The 23,136-nt window shown below is 46.0% G+C and overlaps 1 protein-coding gene across 1 annotated transcript in view; it reads left to right on the top strand.

The window, feature by feature from the left end:
• The window catches only part of ATAD3A (ATPase family AAA domain containing 3A), a 168,499-nt gene that overhangs the window by 8,441 nt on the left and 136,922 nt on the right, over nucleotides 1-23,136 (top strand). The window contains exons 2-5 of the mRNA XM_082273194.1: nucleotides 9,629-9,705; nucleotides 13,277-13,378; nucleotides 17,848-17,907; nucleotides 18,915-18,984. Coding sequence (XP_082129320.1) covers nucleotides 9,629-9,705; nucleotides 13,277-13,378; nucleotides 17,848-17,907; nucleotides 18,915-18,984 — 309 coding nt within the window. The remainder of the gene's footprint in view (nucleotides 1-9,628; nucleotides 9,706-13,276; nucleotides 13,379-17,847; nucleotides 17,908-18,914; nucleotides 18,985-23,136) is intronic.

The following is a 23,136-nucleotide window of genomic DNA, read 5'->3' as shown; positions in this document are numbered from 1 at the left end:
TGGAGGTTCAGGTTGGGGTATGCCTTCCCCCCCTTCCAGCTCATTCCGTTGGTATTGAGAAAAATCCAAATGGAAAGAGCCTCAGTGATCCTGATCACACCCTATTGGCCCAAAAGGGTTTGGTTTTCGACTGTCCTTCAACTGTCAGTCAAACCTGCTTTTCAGCTCCCTCTTCGTCAAGACCTACTGCTTCAAGGTCCAGTCTATCATCCAGAAGTGGAAAAGCTAAAGCTCACCGCCTGGTATCTGAGGAGCAACTGCTGAAAAGGAAAGGATTTTCAGACGCATTAATTGCTACTCTACTTTCCAGTAGGAAAAAAGTCACAAGGAATATATATGCAAAAGTTTGGAAGACATATAATACCTGGTGTGAATCGAAAGATCAAAAATTGAACAGTACTACTTCAATTTTGGAGTTCCTACAGGAGGGCGCAGGAAAAGGTTTGGCAGTAAGTACCCTCAAGGTACAAGTTACAGCCCTGGGGGTATTCTTGGAAAGGCCCATTTCTTCAGAATCTTTAATCATCAGATTTTTCAGGGCCCTTACCCGCTCCAGTCCAGTGCCTGTCAGAAGCTTCCCCAAATGGGACTTGTCGGTGGTCCTTCAGGCCTTCACAAAGGAACCTTTTGAACCGCTAGAAACGGTTACACTAAAAAACCTTACCCTCAAGACGGTCTTCTTGGTGGCAATAACATCAGCAAGAAGAATCAGTGAATTACATGCTTTATCAGCTATCGAACCTTTCTTGTCCATATATCCAGACAGGATAATTCTCAAGACAGATCCAGGGTTTCTCCCAAAAGTAGCTTCAACGAGAAACCGCTCACAAGAAATTGTGTTACCTACCTTCTGCCCTAATCCATCAGGAGATAAGGAAGAAGGCTTTCACTACCTAGATGTAAGAAGGGTTCTTATACACTACTTGGAGGTTACTAAAGAGTTTAGATCATCAAACTCTCTTTTTGTTCTTTTCTCTGGCAACAAAAAAGGTCGCCAGGCATCAAAAGGATCAATAGCCAGATGGCTCAGATCCGCTATTTCAGAGGCTTACTCCCAAATGAAATTGTCTCCCCCACAGGGGATCAGAGCTCACTCTACTAGAGCGTTAGCCACTACATGGGCAGAGAAAGCTGGTGCCACTCCAGATCAGATCTGCAAAGCGGCTACGTGGTCAAGCTACTTTACATTTGCAAGACACTATAGGTTGGACCTTTTGGCAGCTGAAGATCAGGCTTTTTGGCAGAAAGGTCCTGCAAGCTGTGGTCCCTCCCTAAATTGAGTAAGTCTCGATAATCCTCTCTAAGGTGCTGTCCTGAAAGACGTTTTAGGGAAAATTCAAGTTAGACTTACCGGTAACTTGTTTTCCAATAGTCTTTCAGGACAGCAGGAGGATCCCGCCCTATTGTATAAAATGTATTGCTGTGATTAACCATATCTGTTTATGTGTTCCAGCATGGGCCGGAGGTACTCTTCTACAAACTGATGAATGGTGGGAGAAGCCTCCTTTTAAAATCTGGTGGATGGGGTGTTTCCTGATGAGGAGAGGGAGGAGCCATCTCTCTAAGGTGCTGTCCTGAAAGACTATTGGAAAACAAGTTACCGGTAAGTCTAACTTGAATTTTTTGACAGTTTTGGGGGGGACCAGTGACATTACTACAGTAATCAGTGCTAAAAATATGCACTGTTAGTGTAATAGACACTGGCAGGGAAGGGGTTAACACCAGGGGGCGATCAAAGGGTTAAATGTGTGCCTGGGGAGTGTTTTCTAACTGAGGGGGATGGGCTTATGGAATCAACACAGGGACCTGTGGTCCTAAATAAGAGGAACACAGGAGCCCTGTGTTGATTGCTGACAGAACAATGGTCTGCTGTGTTTATAAGGGCAGACCGCTGTTCTGTTTCCACGGGGATTGAACGCAGGTGCCCGGCAGCAATCGCAGCCACCTGCCCCGCAGATCAGCTTCCCCCCTCGCGAATCGCCATGCATGCGCGCCCCCGTGAGCGACGTTGGGTATGGCGATTCGCCGAGCCACCTTGCCGCAGTATATCTGCGGCGAGTGGTCAGCAAGAGGTTGAAGTGGAACTAAAATCTCGAAATCTACTCGCAGCCACACTCTAAAGCCCCGTACACACGTACCGATGGTCGGCTTACAAATGTTCCTCTTTTCTCCCCGGGATGTCGGTGTCTGCTGAAAAGTGCAAAGACAGCACAAGGACAGCACAAGAATTTTGTCCGCCGACTGCAGAAGTGATGTCATGTAATGGTTAACTTTCCCTGTGTTTTCTATTTTCTGAGCATGCCCAGTCTTGCAAATCTGCGGTCTGTCGGCCGAATTGTGTACTGACAGGCGAACAATCGTCCGTTCTGGTGTCGGCATACAAATATTTTCATGTTTGCACGAAAGACTTTTGTCCGCGGATTGTGCGCAGACATCTGTCGGAGGCACCATACTAACACGCGTACAATCGGCAGATCCTTCGTCCACCGACGTTTGTATGCCGACGATCGGTACGTGTGTACGGGCCTTTAGACTAACCTATCTAGCCTCGTAAAGCAAAATTCGCTATACATACCTTTTCTGAAGCTGGTCCGATTCCATGCTGAGCTGTAAGCAGCGGCTTCTCTGTGTAGATGGGTGCAGGAGAGGCAGCTTTCACTTTAACCACTTGCCTACTGGGCACTTTTACCCCCTTCCTGCCCAGGCCAATTTTCAGCTTTCAGCGCTCTCGCACTTTGAATGACAAATGCACGGCCATGCAACACTGTACCCATATGACATTTTCAACTTTTTTTTTTTTTTTCACACAAATAGAGCTTTCTTTTCACCACGGGGTTATTTATGTTTTGCTAAACAAATTAAAAAAGACCCAAAAATTTTGAAAAACAAAAAACTGGATTTTTGATTTACCATAAAATCCTTTTCTCTTAAGCTCATTGACAGACGCAGACTTCTTGATTAATATCAGTAGGGATATACTGCCCCCTACAGGAGTAGGACACTAGGCAGGAAAAAGTTCTGGCCACACCTTTGGGCAGTCCCAGGGGGTATATCCTCTCTCTCCCGGCTATAGGATGTCCGTTATGTAACAAAGCAGTGTCAGAGAATTCAACCCAACCCAACTCAAAATAGAGGGGCGGGTCCTGGGTCTGTCAATGAGCTTAAGAGAAAAGGATTTTACGGTAAGTCAAAAATCCAGTTTTCTCTGTCGCTCATTGACAGACGCAGACTTCTTGATTAATATCAGTAGGGACGTCCCAAAGCAGTGCCACAAATGAGGGGTGGGATAACAGAAATAAAAATCCAATCCAGAAGGCCCAACCGGAGCCAACCAGAAGTATCAAGGACTCATCGAACAAATGGATGAGACCCAACTGAAAAAAAACAAAAACCCCCGAGGTAGACCAATGGTCCCCTCAAAACAGCGGCCTGCAAAACCTTGCGGCCAAAAGAGGCATCCGCCGATGCCAGCACGTCAACTTTATAAAATTTTGTAAAGGTATGAACCAACTACCAGGTAGCCGCCTTGCAAACCTGAAGCGCCGACGCCTGATGGCAGAAGGCCCAGGAAGCACTAAGAGCCCGAGTAGAGTGTGCCTTAACAGGGAACGGAGGAACCTGACCCTTAATAGAATAAGCCTGCACCACCGTCTGTCTGATCCATCTGGAGATAGTCGCGGCAGACGCAGGCAACCCCTTTCTAGGGCCATCCGTGATCAAAAAGAGTGAATCAGCCTCACGAAAAGAGTCAGTAGTAGCCAAGTACACCCTGATCGCCCGAACCACATCCAAGGAGTGTAACGCAAACTCCCGAGGATGACTGGGCTTAGGACACAGGGAAGGCAATACAATGTCCTCATTCAAATGAAACTCTGAAACCACCTTAGGAAGGAAGGATGGATTCGGACGGACGAAGAACCACCTTATCCTTATGAACCACCAGATATGGGGAACGACAGGACAATGCGGCCAGTTACGACACCCTGCATGCAGAAGTGATAGCCACCAAAAAGGCCACCTTCTGGGATAAGGTAAGCAAGGGAATCTCCCTAATATTTTCAAAGGGAGGTTTCTGGAGAACCGACAACACCAAATTAAGATCCCAGGGCGGCAAGGGCGCGCGCACCGGAGGAGCCAGGTGCCGCACCCCCTGGATTAAATTCCGCACCAAAGAATGAGTAGCCAGTGGCCTCTGGAAGAAGATTGCCAATGCTGAGACCTAACCCTTGATAGTGCTCAAGGCCAGCTTCTGCTCAACCCCCTGTTGCAGAAAGGCCAATATCCGAGCCACCGAGTAAGAACGTGGAGGAAACCCAAGGGATTCACACCACGCGATATAAGACTTCCATGTGCGATGATAGACCTTTCTGGAAGTCGCTTTCCTCGCTTTAATCAGAGTAGGGATAACTGAAGCAGACAAGCCCCTGTCCTTCAGCACCTGGCTCTCAACAGCCAAGCCGTCAAAGCCAGTGATCATAAAGCAGGATGGACGATCAGTCCCTGAGACAGCAGCTCTTCCCTGAGAGGAAGTCGCCAAGGAGCGTCTGCGACCAGCCTGACCAAGACGGCATATTAGGCCCGATGAGGTCAATCCGGAGTCACAAGGATGACTGGAATTCCCTCCGCCTCTATCCTGCGAAGAAGTTTCGGTGACAACTTGAGAGGAGGAAAGGCATACAGCAGCTGGTACTGCCCCCACAGAGTATTCAGTGCGTCTGCGGCGTCCACCAGAGGATCGCGGGCACGGGCTACAACCCTCTGCACCTTTCTGTTGAGCCGAGATGCCAACAGATCCACGTCCGGGGTGCCCCAATGAAGGCACCACTGGTGAAACACCTCTGTCTGAAGAGGCCATTCCCCTTGATCCAAGGTCTGACGGCTGAGAAAGTCCACCTGCCAATTTTCCACACCCAGAACGTGAACTGCAGACAGAGCCGGAACAAACTGTTCCGCCCAAAACATGCCAGCCACTTCCACGGCCGCTAGAACACTCTTGGTGTCCCCTTGATGGTTGACATAGGCCACGGCCGTGGCATTGTCCGACTGAATCCGAACCGAGCAGCCCTGAAGATGCTCGTTCCGGTGAACCAGGCAAAACCTGATCGCTTTCAGTTCCAACACATTTATCGATAACCTGGATACTTTTGGAAAAAAGGGCTTCCCCTGACTGACTCTGCCTATTCAGGCCTGGACATACTACACACATTACCTTACACAGGAACCCTGTCTGTTACAGCTTCTTCCTTCCGTCGTTGGTGAAGGAAGAGGCTGTACACAGACAGGGTTCCTGTGTAAGGTAATGTGTGTAGTATGTCCAGGCCTGAATAGGCAGAGTCTGAATTCTGTGAAGAGAGCAGGCCAGGGGGCAGAAAAGTCCTATATTTTGTGTTTTGCTGCCTGTACCCCCTAAACCTTGTTCTGGGTGGTGTAGAAGTGGTGACAACAACCCTGAACCGATGCTTGAATTGACCCAGAAGTGTTACATTTCATTTGAGTCTGGAGGTGCTGCTGTTTGCCCGTGAGATGTGTTACATTGCCTGTTTATAAGAGATCTGAGGTGAGAGGCCACTCTGGAAGGTGGAGGGTTGTGTGTACTTCTATCTGCACCTGGCTCCTTTGGATCTTTTTCATCAGGATTCATTGCACATTTACGGACTGTCACTCCTAGACCTTTTGAGTCATTTTTAGGTTTGAGTGCTGATATCTTTCTCTATTTGTATTCCCCTGACTGAGCATCGGAGACCGAGGCCCCCAAACCAGAAACTACCTGATCCGCTCGCTCAGCCGGATCCGATTGTCCAGGAAATCGGAATTCTGTTTGGGAAGAATCTCCTTTTGGAGAGTCCGCGTATGACACTGAGCCTGCGAAGACTCCGCACAGAAGAGGAGGCCGTCCAGGTAGCCCAGGACCGATATGCCCCGCTGCCGCAACAACGCCAGGACTGGGACCCAAACTTTTGTGAAGACCCGGAAAGCAGAGGCGAGACCAAAGGGTAACGCCACAAACTGATAATGGTCCGCTCCCACCGCAAAGCGCAGATACCACCGCTGGTGTCCTGCGTAAATGGGAACGTGAAGATAGGTACCCTCTATGGGCGCCATTTGCATCCAGTGCTGCACTGCCCCCAACAGAGCCATTAGGCGATTCGGGGTCGCATATTGGAAGGGAAGAACCGCACCGGTAGAAGCGATCGCAACTCGATCTTGTGTTCCGCCCGTATGACCTTGTGAACCCATTTGTCTTGAATACTGTAGAGCCACGGGTCCGGGAACCGGCGAAGACACCCCCCCCACCCTTGATCTGGGTGGGGGCGCACCTTCAGGCTGAAGCGGTCTTATCCTCAGGTCTGGAAGGACCGGATTTTTGCTTATCAGACCAGGGTCTCTTGAAACCCCCCGGGGGGGCTTTGGAGGACTTTGCCTTATCTCCCGCCCCAGTGGAGCGAAAAAACTTCTTGTGAGCTGTAAAGGAAGGTCCCTGTCTGCGACGAGGTTCCTTACCCTTATTAGCCTGTGGTAGAAAGGTGCTCTTGCCCCCAGTGAGATCCCTTAATAATCTCATCCAAGGTCGCATCAAACAGGCGATCCCCCTGAAAAGGGAGATCAGTCAATGCTTTTTTGGAAGCCTGATCTGCCGACCAGCACTTTAACCATAGCATGCGCCGGAGGACCACCGCCGAGATCGACACACGCCCCAGCAATGGGGCAGCATCCAGTGCGGCGTCACAAACAAACTGTAGACCCTGCACTATTTGCTCCAGCAACTCCGGCACGGCAGGAGGGAGACTTCTCCCCTCCAGGTCATGGCGTAATAGCTTGGCCCATTCCGTCATTGTCTGTGAAACCAGAGCAATGGTAAACACTGGCCTTAAGGCCGACCCTGCCAGGGAGAATATGGAACGGGACACAGATTCCGCCCTACGGTCAACTGGATACTGAAAGGACGGGGAATCCTCCACCGGGATAACCGTGGCCTTAATTAGTCTGGAAACCGGCGGATCCACCACAGGTGGCACCGTCCCATTTTCTAAGGAGGGACTCTTCAAACGGGTAGCACCTAGCAATCCGTTTAGGCATCCCAGGGGGTCGTTTTGGATGGGCCCACTCATCTTTAATAATATCATCAAAGCATTTGGGAAAGGGAAACACCTTTTCCACCTTGGAGGGCTTGCGATTGCCAAAGGCAACTTCCGTCTGAACTGCATTCACTGGTGCAACCTCCAGTTTTAGGGTCTCCTGGACTGACATAATCAATGCGTCCACCAGTGCCTTGTCCTGTGCTATGGCAGAGGCAGGAAGATCATCCTCACTGTCAGAGAAGCGCGGGACATCTACCCTAAAGGAGGAACCCGCAGCAGCAGCGACCGGCTCAGGATCAGAGTCTGAGGCATCAGAAAAGACAGGGATAGGCGGGGGTCGTTTTTTAGCCCCCCCCCCCCCCCCCCGTCCCTGACAGGCCACCTCCACCCGGGACACAAATTACTCCAGGACCGCCGAAAGCGAATCAATGGTGAGTGGAGAATCGGAGGGCCCTGCGGCCACCTCGAGGGGATCAGATGGAGACTCATGTGCAGCAGGGTCCATGGCAACGCCAGGGGAACCTGTCAGCCAAAAATGACAAAATTGGAAAAAAAGAAAAAAACGTGCTCGAGACCCCCGCAGAGAGAGAAGAGAGACCCCTAAAAGGCTCACCACATGATGCACCATAGTTCAAAACAGGACTGCTCTCAGCGCTGTCTATCTGACAGGAAGTCCTTGTGGAGTGATTTTCCTGGGTCTAGGGAGGGGCTCCGCCCCCTTACACGCCCTCAGTAACTCCTACAGCTGCTCAGCTCTCAAGCAAGACGAGCTGGGTGTACCAAGATGGCCGCCACCATGCAGAGGACATGAAGGCTACAACAAAATGGCGGCCTTGTGCGGTCCGCAGTGCAAACAGGGGACCCCCGTGTGCCTACCCTACGGATCGATCGGTAGATGGGCCTGAAAGCACAGGTATTAACCCCCCCCCCCCCCGCGCGATCGTTTTTAGGGCAACACCGGCGCCCCCCATATGTGGCCTGTAACCCACTAGTGAGGGGGACAGATAGGTGGGGGTGCGTAACAGGACAGAGGGGAACCCGGAATCATGAGGGTCCGACCATCCCGGGGAGGGGCCCGCGTCCACCCCAAAAACCCATCAGGGGGAGAGGGGGAACATTCTACTCACCATACCGGAACAGGCGGGCGCCAACTCCTGACAGAACCCCTCTCCACCGAGGTGGGGGGGCTGTCGGCCAACACGGACGCCGCAACTAAGATTCAGACTGGTCGTACGCGACCTGGTGAGACGTTTAACTCGCGGGGCCAGTCCCCGCTCAGTGGGACTATGTCGCGGCCGACCCAGCGTGGAGCTAGGGCCTGCACGCGCTCGTAGGCCGGCTGGGGTGACCACTGGATCTCAACATCCAGCCCGTCGCCCAGATCCAGCATAATTGCTTGAAGATCTCACAGGAACAACTGGAGAAAAAAGGCTAACTAAAAAAAAAAAAGATTTATCTAAAAAAGCTTGCCAGGACCAGAGATCCCAGCAAGGAACTTAGGTCCTTACTCCTGACTAGACAGAAAAAAAACTGACATCCTATAGCAGGGAGAGAGAGGATATACCCCCTGGGACTGCCCATAAGTGTGGCCAGAACTTTTTCCTGCCTAGTGTCCTACTCCTGTAGGGGGCAGTATATCCCTACTGATATTAATCAAGAAGTCTGCGTCTGTCAATGAGCGACAGAGAAAACATTTTTCATAGTTTGTTATAAAATTTAGTAAACAGGTAATTTTTCTCCTTCACTGATAGGTGGCACTGGTGGAAGGGCACTGATGGGTGGCATTGGTGGGAGTGCACTGATAATCAGGACACTGATAATCAGTGTCAATGTCCCTTTATAACATAAGCCGTTTATCGGTTCTCCTCTCTCCGCACGCTGATAACCGGCTTATGTTTACATCCTGTGATCAGCTGTCATTGGACACAGCTGATCACTTGCTCAAGGGCCGCTGTGATTGGCCCTTTCCCCCGATCTGTGATCAGCTGAGTCTGAAGCACTCGGCAATCAGAGCGTGGACGCCCTACCGGCAAACTAGGCCTGTGCTGTAGCTGTCTTCTGGCTATAGCGTTGTCAGAAAGTAGTTAGAGAACCAACCATAACTAGGTTTATGTGCTCAGTCCTAAAGCCTGTTTTTTTTTATTTTTTCTTTTTAACCTGCAAAAGGGACAGTACTTGCATTCAATGAGAAATGACCCTTGTGCTGGTGGCTGCTGTCTTGAAGTATTCCATCCTTTAGCCCCCCCCCCCCCAATACACCTGTTCATATGGACCACTGGACCTGTCATAGGCAGTTATCAAGGGTTGTGACTATGCCTGCCCACCCCACCCCTCCCTTCTTCTATTCATAGAAGATGCACTGCCCCTCGAATGTCTGTCAGTTCTGAACTTTTAATTGGTTGCTGAGTACTCATTTATTGCTTTACCTTTCTATGTTTTTTTTTTTTTTTTTTCCAACTCTCGTGTTGATGTGTGTGTCAGTTCAGATATGTTTTCTCCATTGTGGAAGGTCACGGGTTCTTTCATATTTCATGCCTATTGTTTTCCAGGTCATGCCAAGGAGGCGCTACATCTCGCTAAGATGCAGGAAGAGACCCTTCACCTGGAGCAACAAACTAAAATCAAGGTAACCTTCCAAAAAATGCACCCAGTGTTAGAAATAACTTTGAGTGCTATTTGAGATGTGTAATATTATCTGGTAGCATCCCTTTAAAGAGTCAGTGTTATTTAAGACAAATTCTTCTGTTTTTCACTCTTGTCCTTCTATTCAAAAAGAAGTACTGAGAGACCCAGATACAAAGTTTACTACAGCAATGAGATTACTCTCGTCCTGCTTTCCAAGTCTGGTATTAAAATTCACTTTTTGTATCATGTTGTACCTATACTCAGGGTGCAACAGGTTACTGACGCATAAGCCTCCACACCTCCCGTTCCCCTGTTTTTACAGCAAGTAGGGAATGCACCCCCACGCGCTGTCACAAGCTAAAAAATAGTGAATCTGTGAATGTTGAAACTACAAGTACAGCCTTTGCGGCGGTTGAGTTGTAGTTCTCAATGATCTACCAGGGTGCTGCTGATCACTCTAGGTCAGGGATTCCCAAACTTCGACCCTCCAGTTGTTAAGGAACTACAATTCCCATCATGCCTAGTCATGTATGTGAATGTCTCTGGGATGCCTCATGGGATGTGTAGTTCTGCAACCGCTGCAGGGCTGTAGTTTGGGAATCCCTGCTTTAGGTAGTTCATTGAGCTTTCTATCAGTGTGTAACTGCCTGCCCATACAGGCAGACAGATAAACAGACAGTCTGCAGGACCGTGGCATTTCACCTGCGACCTGCTGATTTTGGGTGCAATGTTTTACAGGCTCCGAAAATAAATAAATAAATGCATTTTTTTTTTTATCTGCACAAAAATGTGCATTTATTATTTTTATGTAAAAGAGAAATTCTCCCTTAAAGCGGTTGTAAACCCAAAAAAAAAAAAAAAAAACCTGCAAGACAAAGGCATAATGAGCTAGTATGCATCGCATACTAGCTCATTATGTATTACCTTAGAACGAAGCCCCGACACGGACCCCCGGTCATCGCTGCAGGCGCTGCCATGATCCCTCTGCGTCTCTTCCGGGTTCGGCGGCTCCGGCGCTGTGATTGGCCGGAGCTGCGATGACGTAATGCGCGGGAGTGATTTTCCGGCAAGCTCTTGGCAAGGGAAGCTGAATGTCTGCCGGACCTTCAGAGCGCATGCGCCGCTCTCGTGAGCGGCTGCATGCACTGCAAATATCTCCTAAACTGTGCCGGTTTAGAAGATATTAATTGTACCTACAGGTAAGCCTTATTATAGGCTTACCTGTAGGTAAAAGTAAAAAAAAGCGGGATACTACCGCTTTAAGCAGATCAGCTCTGGAAGATTTACCCCCATTCACGACGGGGCCATTATTTTCGATACGGCACTGCATTTTTTTAAATGAAAATTGCGTGGTCGTGCGACACTGTACCTGAATAAAATGTATGTACTTTTTGTCCCACAAATAGAGCTGTCTTTTCATGGTATTTGATCACCACTACGTTTTTTTTTTTTTTGTTTTTTTTATTTGCGCTATAAACAAAAAAGACAAAAAAAAAAATATAAACATTTATTTTTTCGGCTATAAAATATATCCAGTTAAAAAAAAAATCAAATTTCTTCATCAGTGTAGGCTAAGTGTATTCTGATACATATTTTTGGCAATAAAAAATCCCAATAAGCGTATTATGATTGGTTTGTGCAAAAGTTATGGTGTCTATAAACTATGTGATATATATTTATATAATGTTCATTCCATAAATGTTTATTTTAAAGCGGGACTGCGATATTACAATGACTAATTGGACACTGACACTTTTTTGGGAACCAGTGACACTAATACAGTAATCAGTGCTAAAAATATGCATTGTCCTTGTACTAATGACACTGGCTGGGAAGGGATTAACATCAGGGGCAATTTAAGGGTTAACTGGCCTTTGTTTTTTTTGTACAGTGTGGGAGATGCTTTTACTAGGGGAAGGCATGGATCCTTGTCCCTGCTTTTTCAGGAACACAGGATCCATGCCTTACCTACTGACAGAATAGAATTCTGCCTTGTTTTCATAGGCAGATTGCCGTTCTGCCTCTGTACTGAACAATCAGCGGGTGTCGGCGGACATAGGGTCCGCGGTACACGCTGATCAACTCCTGCTGTGCATAATCACCGTGGGAGCGAGACGCCAGCGGCGTAGATTTTCCCCTGCTAACCAGAACTGCAGGATCACGTATAAATAGGTGATTCCGCACACTGAGGCTACCCTGTAGCAGTAAAACTTCTATAGGGCGGCCGTGAACTGCTTAAAGTGTACATAAACCCAAAACAGTTTTTGTTTATCGTTGGGGAAATTGCCCCATACCCCTTTCCCAGAGACAAAACTTAAAGTTACAAGAAATCTCTGAAGGTGAGTGGAATTCTCTTCCTAGACAGTTGTCCCTGGAGCAAGTGTCCCCATTAGAAGTTTTTCCACCACATCCTCTTCTGGAGACAACTGTAAAATGTTTTGTTTCTCCTCGCTTTCTAGCTCCATGACAGTGGTTCACCAACAAAAGCTTGACAGATAGTGTAATCCTTCCCTACTTTATCCAGACTTCTACTAATAAAAATTGCCTAGGTATGCCCTTTACATTTTTGATGAGGATGACAATTAAGATCAGATTGAGCCAGGGAACTTATTTAAATAGGCACCTTTCATTGCCAACTGACCAGGGCTTTTTTTCATCCTATCAGAAGGTAATGGCTGACCTGTTTAAAATTCATTGGTTGTTCTTAACCTGTTTTTTTTTTTTTTTTTGTGAACTCCCAATCCATGCCTTAAATTCTGCAAGACAGGGATTCTCAACTTTACTCCATCTGTATCCCTCTGCAGAAGGCTAGAATTATACACTCCTGGGATTGTCCCTTTCTTATTATGCTCTCTGCTTATTCAAAAATGAATTATCTCACTTCCAACAAGCTGAAGTCATATTAAACAGGAATTTAAAAGCTTGTAGGAAACGTATATTTGCTCATCTTAAAGCGGAGTTCCAGCCATTTCACTCACCTGTCCAACGGTCCAGCGATGCGGCCGTCCGAAGCCTCGATCCTCTCCCTCGGCGCCGGCATCACTGCTGTGGGCACCCGGCTGTGACAGTTTGCGGCTTCACAGCCGGGTACCCACTGCGCATGCGCGAGTCGCGCTGCGCGTCTTGATTGGCCGGCAATCTTCTGGGACCTCTGACATGTCCCAGAAGATTGCAGGGAGGGAGGGGGAGAGGAGAACTTCCGTTCAGGGTGCCGCGGCGCTCCGAGCGGAAGTGGGAGCGGGTACCTGTCAAAACTAGGTACCCGCTCCCCCCAAAAAAAATGACATGCCAAATGTGGCATGTCAGGGGATTAGAATACCTAAAGCGGAAGTTCCACTTTTGGGTGGAACTCCGCTTTAAATTTCATCATATACCATGCTGTTTTCTTAACTACAAGTACAGTTTTAAATATTAAGAATTACAGTTTACAAACTGAGAATCATCAGTACTGGAATTACCACCGTTTTGGCACCTTCTTTCTTGAAAATGTAAACTTATCAGTAGCCACACCATTGTTTTTCTTTTCTACTCTGGTATTTTCCTCTTTAAAAGAATCTAATTTTCAAATTTAGGAATATGAAGCAGCCTTGGAACAGCTGAAGAGTGAGCAGATACGAGTGCAAGCAGAGGAGAGGAGGAAAACCTTAAATGAGGAAACAAAGCAGAATCAAGCTGTAAGTTGATGATAAATCTGTACCTAATAATATCACTGGCAGCACTCATTGGAGTAGGTATATCAGAGATCAGCAGTGTAACCTGTTGCTGCTAAAGTATCATGGGTTGACTTCATCTCTTGGTACGTCCAGTAACCCATCACTTACAAATTCAGCTTTCTGCAATACAGTGGACCGACTCATTCAGTCAGATTGGCTGATGAGGGCTAATGTCTATGCTTGCTCGGTGCATGTTCGTGTTACTTTTTGTAATCGCTGTGACATTTCCACAGGCACTTGCAGAGTACACACAGCAATACCAATGAGGGATCCCCAGGCAACCATAAAACTGTTTTGCACACACAAAGGTGCAAGACAGCATCTCTCAAGAACACACTTTATGTATAAAGCCTGCAGGCTGGCTCTTGTCAGTGTATTTGACTATTCTGTGAGTGGTGACAGGAGTAGAGAACTCCACTGTCATCACTCAGGCCTCAGTATTTAAAAGGCAACTCCACCTTTTCACATTTTAGACCGTGTTACACCCACATATAAGATGTAACATGGTTGCAAGTGACTCGCCACCCTTCCCTTTCCCTTCCCCTTTTGAATTGTGACAGCTGTCGCTCTGTCCTCACAGCCACATCATTCATTCACAGAAGTCTGTGAATAAGTGAACTACAATTTCTGTTTGCCAGTGCAGCAAGCAGGCTTGTAGTTGCCATTGAAACTCAAGTGTTTTTTGATTACGGCTCTCGTAGTCCATTGATACCTCCTCCGGCTCTGTAACTGAAAGTCTGTACACACAGAAAGCTGGAGAGAGATCTACAGAAGCAATTCACTGATCAAATTTTTCTGCTAATATGGGTGCATTTATTTATTTAAGTAAGCCTTTAAGATAACATCACTCTAGCACAACTCCAAATCTTTCACACACCACTTGTAGCATCCTAAGATTCTAGGCAACTAGAGTCTTTAGGATGCTAATAAGTGTACAGGGAAAAGGCAGAGAAATCCATGCTTGTTTCTCAAATGGGGATCTCCTAAAACAGGCAGCACTGACACCATTACATACGTGCTGCATGCACAAAACTGCTATTGGGCAGGGAAGTAGCTGTCATCGAGCTCGTAGGAGCCTTTTAAAGTCTTTTAATATCCTTGCTGTAGAGACACTTAAGAAAAGTGTATTGCATGCATTGATCCTACGACTATAATGATTTACGTATGAATGGATGGCAGATTGTGGTAAGGTATGCTGCTGTATATATTAAATTATGTTCCTGCACTTTAGCTTTATTGCCTCTTCTCCCTCATTTGTACTCACCTGCTTTCTGCCGAACATGGAATGTAATGAAATCGCATGCAGTTTTTGATAAATACATATCAGCCATCTCCTAGAACTTATTAGTAGTCAGCTTGGGCCCTGACTAATCAGGCCTTGGGAATGTGAAGCACATGCCCACTGAATTATAAAGTAGTAATCTTTCCATGTGTTGGGGGAAAAAAAAGGAGTTCAGTAGTAGGAAGGGACAAAAGAGTATGAATAAATAGTATGTTGGAGTGTAGTGGATACAATAAAGGATAGATGGGGGTCCAGGGTATGGGGATAGGTGAAAGAACCTGCACACAACGCAGACAATTGTGCAGGTTTCTAAATTGGGTACACCCCAAGAAAGCGATTAGGTCGAGGTATATTGGGAAAATCTGTTATAAAGCAAGCCAGTTATGATTCCTCCGTGTGCGAAGGTAGATAAATTCAGAAATCCATTCCCTGATAGTTTAGGGTGTTTGATCGACCTCCAGTGCCTCAGGATTACCATTCTTGCTGCTAAAAGGAAAAAGGGAAGAAAAGCAGGCCCTTCTTAAAAACCCAAATAACAAAAAAGTTAGGATGCTGTGTAAAGTCTACAAAAAAAAAACAGAATGCAATGATTTTCAACTCTCATAAACCCATATTTTATTCAAAATAGAAAACATATCAAATGTTTAAACTGAGAAAATGTACCATTTTAAGAAGAAAAAGAGGAAAATTTGAAATTGATCGCAGCAAAACATCTCAAAGTTGAGACCAGATATTGTTTACTACAGTGTAGCATCCCCTCTTCTTTTAACAACTCTCTTTAAACGTCATAGAACACGGAGACCAGTCGCTGGAGTTTTGGGAGAGGAATGTTGTCCCGTTCTTTCCTGATATAGGATTCTAACTGCTCACAGCCCTGGGTCTTCTTTGTCCTAATTTTTATTTCAGAATGTGCCAAATATTTCCAATTGGTGAAAGGTCTGGACTGCCGGCAGGCAAGTTAAGCATCCAGACTCTTTTACTACAAAGCCATGATGTTGTCAAAAATGCAGTATGCCGTTTAGCATATTGCTGCTAAAATATGCAAGGCCTTCCCTGGAAAAAACATCCTCTGGATAGGAGCATATGCTGCTCTAAAACCTAGATATATCTTTCAGCGTTGATCGTGCCTTTCCAGATGTGCAAGCTGCCCATTCCATAAACACTAATGCATCCCCATACCATCAGACATGCAGTGCTGATAACAAGCTGGAAGGTCCCTCTCTTCTTTAGTCCGGAGGATGCGTTGCCCATGTTAGCCAAAACAAATGTCAAATTTAAATTTTGCTAACCACAGAACAGTTTTCCACTTTGTAACACACCATTTTAAATAAGTTTAAATTGCGGTGTTTCTGGCTCACGTTCAGATAAGGCTTCTCTTTGTATGAGCTTTAACTTGCATTTTTGAATGGCACAGTGAACTGTGTTTAGACAGTAATTTTTGAAAGTGTTCCTGAGTCCATGTCGTGATGTCCATTACAGAATCATGTCTGTTTTTAATGCAGTGCTGTTTGAGGGCCCGAAGATCATGGGCATCTAATATTACGTTTCGGCCTTGTCCCTTGTGCACAGAGACTTCTTTGCAATTTTACGTTGAGGAACATTATTCTGAAATTGTTCACCAGTTTTTAGACATACTTTTTCGCAAATTGGTGAACTTCTGACACGCCCTGACTCTGAAGCCCAGTACACACTATAACAAAATCAGATGAATTTTCGTTCGGATTTCCTCGATGTTTCAAAGCAGGTTGAAACCGAGGAGGGTACCAGATGTACGAAAAATTCTCGAATGACAAAGATTTTTATTTATTTTTTGTTATGGTTTCTGATCATGCCAAGTCTTCCCTATGTGATTTTTCTTGTAAGTAAATGAAAATTGTTAGTTCTGTTCAGGTACGAGAAACATTTTGTAGCTTGTCCCTGCAGACATTTTTGTTTGATAAGTCTGAACCTGATGTTAAAAGTTGTGTACACACTATACAAAAATCAAACGATCGTACCTTGTACTGAATTTTTCTTCTGATTTTCTCTGTGTGTACCTCACTTAAGGTGCTTTTTGTACCCAATCATGTTAGTGATCTGTTGGAAAATGGGAAAGAGGAGGGTCATTTTAGGGGTAGGGGATTTGTGCTGGGGGGGGGGGGGGAGGCGGTGGAGGGGGGACAGAGATTTATACTGGGAGGGGGGATTTTTATCAGGGAGGTCGATTTGTACTGGGAGGAGGGGGGATTTTTGCTTGGGGTTAATCATGCAGATTAGTGCTCAGTTTTGAGTACTTGGGGGATTTTTGCTGTCACATAATGCTCTTGCACCTGGGGGGGGGCACAGCTTGGTATGTTCGTCCTGGGCTCTAGAAGACCCCTTTCTGGTACTGGTTACTTGTTACACCCTTATTTAAGGTGTAAAATGTATTATTCTCCTATGCAGCAATCTCCTGCCTCCAGAACTTGCCGCTTTGTGACAGTGGGCAGGGGATCTTCTCCCTACACCTACTGTCACAATTTGAGACCTGCATGACCATGCGGAGCTATGACCACATCATTCTTCTCAGTTTGGCTGACAGCTTGTAGTTCTCAATGAACGGTGAGGGCACTGGTAAGCACTCTTAGTCCATTGATCTTCCCACCATTCAGTAACTGCCTGCCTGTACCAGAGGTATGGGCAGACAGTGTACTGACAGTCTGCAGGATCCAGGCTTGCAATGCTTTACAGGACCCAATGTAAAAAAAAAAAATGCTCATTTTATTTTTTTACTTTTTTACCTGCAAAAAGACGTGCATTTATTTTTTTTTATTTTTTTCTACAGAAGGTAAACGTACCCTTTTAATTTGTAGGAGGGCCACTCCACTGCCCTTTAATTGTCTATTAGGCAGAGTTTGAAAGTGCCAGTTACTGTAGCTGGCTGCAAAGACAGCGTGGGTGGGCATTGCTGGTTAGGTGAGTATAAGGGGGACAGGGGGGCTCAAGTGCCTTTGCAGAGACAGTTTCACTTTGCCTTGCATGAACAAGGTGATAGTGTTACTGTAATTTACAGTCCTGTATTTTCTTATATTTTTCTTTTCAGCCTCTTTTTTTTTTTCTTAGTGTAGCATATGCGTCAGTGAAAATGAATAATGTTTTACCTTTTTCTTTATTTCTGATATTTTTCTAGAGAGCGCAGTACCAAGATAAACTGGCAAGGCAGCGATATGAAGATCAGTTACGGCAACAGGTAATTGCCTTAAATTAAAGTACGTGTGTTGTATTGAACAATATATTTAGATCAAACTGTTTTTTTTGTATTAAAAGCCCATCTCTATTATAGTCAGTTTGTGTGTATGGTTAACACAAACTTTCTGTTAGTACATTAAAAAGCCACACTACCAGTCGGGTGTGATTTTGCTGCCTCGGTCCTTTAGATCTGTTGGAACAACGCCAGGACCGTGACATTCCCCCTTACCTGCAGGTAATACAGATAAGAATGGTAGATATTTCTGGGACATGATGGGCAATGACCACTTAGGGGAAGCATTCCTTTCTTTGCCTTGTATAGTACTGTGCGTAATAATGTACAATTTACATGGTTGCCTTGAATATGCAGGCATTGTCTCTAATGATACATACACTACATGCTTTGACAAACGCTATTCTCACTACTAAGATTTTGGCAGTGAAAGCTTTAAGAGGAGCAATAAAGTAGGGAAAAATAGAATTAGCTTATTGATTACCTTTCACAGCTGCTCATCTGTCGCAGTAACAGTTATTGAGATTTGAAAGTGGTATTATGGGAATAGACTAGGCACATATCATAATTAAAGGACTTTGATAACTTTAATGCATATGGCTTATATAAGATATTACTTACTCATTTCCTGGGATGTATGCAAAAGGTCCAGGAACGTCTCCTAACTGGAGATATGTAGAATTAAAATTCTAATACTTAGACTTGGTATCCTCCCCTCACACACAGCTTCTTCAATAATGGTAATGATTTCATCAGCAAAGTCTTGTCAGTTGGATATGTATAAAAACAATGCAAAGGTAAGATTTGTTACTCATAACAACCAATCCTCTTTCATTCTTCATTTTTAAAGTCTAGCCTTGAAACTCAAAGATGCTGGTTGCCATGGGCAGCAATATATCCTATCATTGTCTTTATATCTGGCCCTATGTATTTGAGGGCATGCCAAATTTCTGCAGTACTGCTATTATAATATTTTACTTTGTTTCTGTTTAAAGCAACAACTAAATGAGGAAAATTTGCGTAAACAAGAGGAGTCTGTTCAGAAGCAAGAGGCAATGCGGCGAGGTAAGGGAGGAACAATTTAAATTATTTTATTTTATATTTTCACTTTTTGCTAACTAATAAAATCAGCTTACAGGGACTTGATCATTTAACCTCTTAGCACCGTCTCAAGATCCTGTGATCGCCGTGATTGGCTGTCACGTGGTCCGAAAGGAGCAATCGGGAGCTTTTGGTTAGGCGATGACAACTGATGGGAGGGTGCAGCACGCTCTCTCGGCACAGGTGTATTGGGAACAATTCACGCAAATATGTGGCCCCTCCGACGCTAAGGACCAGGCGCAGAGAGGCCGCATATTTGCGTACGGCATATCTGCCAGGAGAGGAAGAACAGTGAAGAACAATGAAAAAACCTCAGTGAGCAAGTAACAACTAGGATAAAGGAGGAAAAGTGAGGGGTAACCGTTTTCTGGTCCAACTATCTAAGTTTATCACAGTTGAAAAATGAGAGAAACCAAAAGGAGCCCAACATGGACCATATAAGAACCCATGTGGATGTATGCATCAGGACATGTGTGGTAGAATTGTTACTGAAAATCCAAGGATATAGTAGGGGATCATGCAGCAGCATCTCAGGTGGCAATTAGACTGGCTATTTTTGCAAAGGAGGAGTACTGTAGCAGAGAGCTAAGGTGACCCATTGGCCTTAGACATGTAGTGTATCCATGCGGCCCAGACCGAGTAAAATATACTATAGCGATCCCTGCATTTAGCCATCCATTCCTCCGCCTCCATGATACTGTTCACTATTTCGATCCATTCGGCCTGGCCAGGCACCTGGGATTTTTTCAAATAACCTGGGATGAGGTGGCGAGCAGCACTAAGAAGGTGTTGCAAAACACTTTTCTTGTAGTGACTAATGGGAATGGATGGCACATGTAGCAAGAACCGCATAGGTGAGTCTGGGACATCGATATCAAGGATCAGCTTAATTTGGGTCCGAATATCATGCCAAAAAGGTCTTATTTTGGGGCATTCCCACCACACACTGAGATGAGCACCGCGCTGGCCACAGTCCCTCCAACACAGATCAGGTATGTTGGAGTAGATCCTAGCCAACCTAGTGGGGACCCTGTACCAGCATGTCAGCAGCTTATAGCCGTTGTCTTGCATCTTTGTATCCACAGTGCTGGTATGGTTCAGGCGGAACAAATGATCAAGTTGGGTTTCTGAGAAATTGTGCTGCAGGTCTCTCTCTCATTCTCAAATATACAGGGGCTTTGCCATAGATCCCCTGGATTGAAGGAGCTTGTATAGCATTGAGATGGTGTATCGGGTCTTCCCCTAAACAATATTTCTCAAACTCTGTGCATCTCCAGTCCCCTGGGATTCGCCCACTGTCCACACTGACAAAGTGGTGAAGTTGCCTGTATCTCCATTAATCTAATGGGAAGCGCCCATACTGCTCTTTTAGGGCATCAAGAGAGAGAAGCCCTTGTTCTTGACTGAACCTACCACATCGCACCTCTCTGAATGCGCAAGTCCTAAAAAAGGAAAGACATTCTCCTGGCTCAAACCAAGGGAACCCTCCCAGGGGGGCTAGAGGGGAAATTGGTGGTAAAAGCTGAATCTGTTTATTAATATCATCCCTCCAGATGTAAGGCATGGAGGGAGGTGGGTGAGACATAGTCTGAGAGCCCTCTACATTGGCGGGGAAGCCATGGGGGTTGGGATAAGTTACGACCCGCCAGGGATTTCTGCATAAGAACCCAAAGTTTGTCTTTAACATACATGGTGATGCCAATCAAGGATTCTTTGCAAGGCAATCGTCCCATAATATCGGTAACTGGCCGGAATACTCAAGCCACCTGACCTTTTGGGACGCTGCAAGAGGCGTAAAGCCAATCGCGGCCGATGGTCATTACAGATGAACTGGATAAGAAGGCTGTTGAGGCTCGAAAAGAAGGACCGGTGCAGTGAAATGGGTATCATTTTGAAAGTAAAAGAGAATACTGGGCAGGATGTTCATTTTCAAAATTTCACACGACCTATCCATGAAAAAGATGTTTTGTTTCAGTTAGACAATTCTTTCCGTATGGTGGTTAGCAACAGAGCATAATTGCATGCATACAGATCGGAGCAGTGTTAAGGAAGATTTATACCTAACTCTTTCAGGGAGGACTGGCACCATGTGAAAGAAAATTATGTTTGCAACTGTGTACGCATTGCAGATGGGACAATAAGGGCTAAGATATCAGATTTACTGTAGTTGATCTTGAAATTTGAGAGCAGGTGGAACTCAAGCAGTTCTGCCATGATGTTCGGCAGAGATATCAGTGGGTTGGTCACATAAAATAATACGTCGTCTGCGTAAGCTGAGAGTTTGTTCAGCTGAACCTGTCCGGACTCCTTGGATGTTTGGGTTCATTCTAATTCTGGATAGCAGGGGTTCTAAGGTGAGGGCAAAGACAAGCAGGGACAAGGAACAGCCCTTTCGTGTCCCATTCCTAATAGAGAATGGCCACGAAAGGGCTCCGTTTACCCTGACCTAGGCTTCCGGAGAATCAGACAGGGCTGATGATTGGCCTGTGAGTGGAACCAATGGATAATTTGTATAACTCTATTTGAGTCATCTCTGATTTCCCTACCTGCTATGAATCCTGTTTGGTCAGGGTGGATAACCTTCGGCAGGACAGGCTTTAAGCGATTTGCCAAGATTCTAGCTAAGATTTTGATGTCAGTGTTTAGGAGGGAAATCTACCTATAGTTACTGGGTAAAGTATGGTCTTTTCCTTCTTTGGGGAGAACTGTAACATAAGCCAGCAGGGATTCCCGAGGCATGTGGGGTCCTGTAGCTAGAACATTGAAATAGGAACACATCGGGGATAAAGAAGTGAATGGAATTTTGCATAGTAGGTGTTTGTAACGCCATCGGGGCCTGGACTCTTCCCCTTGGGAAGCTCCTTAGCTGCTAACTCAACCGGAGTAATAGGGACATCTAACTTACCTGCCTCCTCAGCCGTGAGCTTCGGAAATCCCCCCCGCCTCCAAATATTGGAGAATATACAAAGTTTTCCAGACTGGGAAAGCCCCAGGGAGCGTTTTCAGTAGATTGTAAAGCTGTGCGTAATAGTTGCTGAATGCTTCTGCTATTTTGGAGGGATGTCAAACCTGAGTGCCCAAAGCTGTTTAGATATTGTGTATGTGTGTAGTAGCATGTTGGTGCCTCAGGGCCCTGGCCAGCAGTTTTTCACACTTATTTCCAAATTTGTAAAATTTTTGAGAAACATGCCGTAAGTGTGCTTGGATTCGGGCTTCTAAAGCGCTAGAGAGCTCAGAGGACTGGAGCAGAAGCAAAGCCTCAGTCGCTGGCCAACGCTCATGGCTAAGCTCTGCTTGGCTAAAAGCAGATGAAGCTCACTAGTGTATTCCTGTTTCAAACGGGCGCCCTGGGAGATAAGTTCGTCCCTGATGACCGCTTTATGACCTTCCCAAAGGGAGGTGGGTCTATCTCTCCTGACTTGTTTTCGTTAAAATATTGAGAGATGGTGTCTTGAGATTTTCTGGAGCACTACAGCGTCCTCTAAGTTATCGTTTAATCGCCATGTCCATTGTCTGGTGACAAAGGCGAAGGTCAAAAAGCGCATGGGAGCATATTGTCGCACCCGCGAGGGATTCCAAAAAAGATTGGTCTATTAGGAGTAGGTCAATACATGTGTAGATGTCACGAGTGGCTGAGTAGTAGCTGTAGTCTCTGGCAGAGGGGTGTAAGATTCTCAAGCAGTCTACTAGGTGGTGAGCATGTAGGGATTTCTGAAAGTGTTTCAAGGAGAGAGAGTGGACCGAGGGGCCAGAGGACGTATCAATGCGCGAGTATCTGGGCTCATGTTAAAATCCCCGCCCCCCCTAAAATCAGTTGTCCTTCATGGAAAGAGGATAGGGATTCCAGCATAGAGTCCAAGAAAGCCAGCTGTCCCGTGTTCGGGGCATACACAGTTGCGAAGATGAGTGTGCGGTGATGCATGGTGTCTTTTGAGGAACAAAAATCTCCCATGAGGATATGCATAATGGTCTACTGGAACAAAAGGGAAATTTTTATGGATGTTTATAGCAACCCCTCCCGATTTTGCACGAGGGGAATTGCCAAGGAACCACTGACTATATAAGTGGGTAGGTAAGCAGGGGACTGCATTTTGACCAAAGGGTGTTTTCCTACAG

The sequence above is a fragment of the Pelophylax lessonae genome (genome assembly GCF_965119305.1).
Source record: "Pelophylax lessonae genome assembly, chromosome: 12".
NCBI lineage: Eukaryota > Metazoa > Chordata > Amphibia > Anura > Ranidae > Pelophylax > Pelophylax lessonae.
The sequence above is the reverse complement of the archived record's forward strand: the minus strand, read 5'-3'. Positions and strand labels throughout refer to the sequence as shown.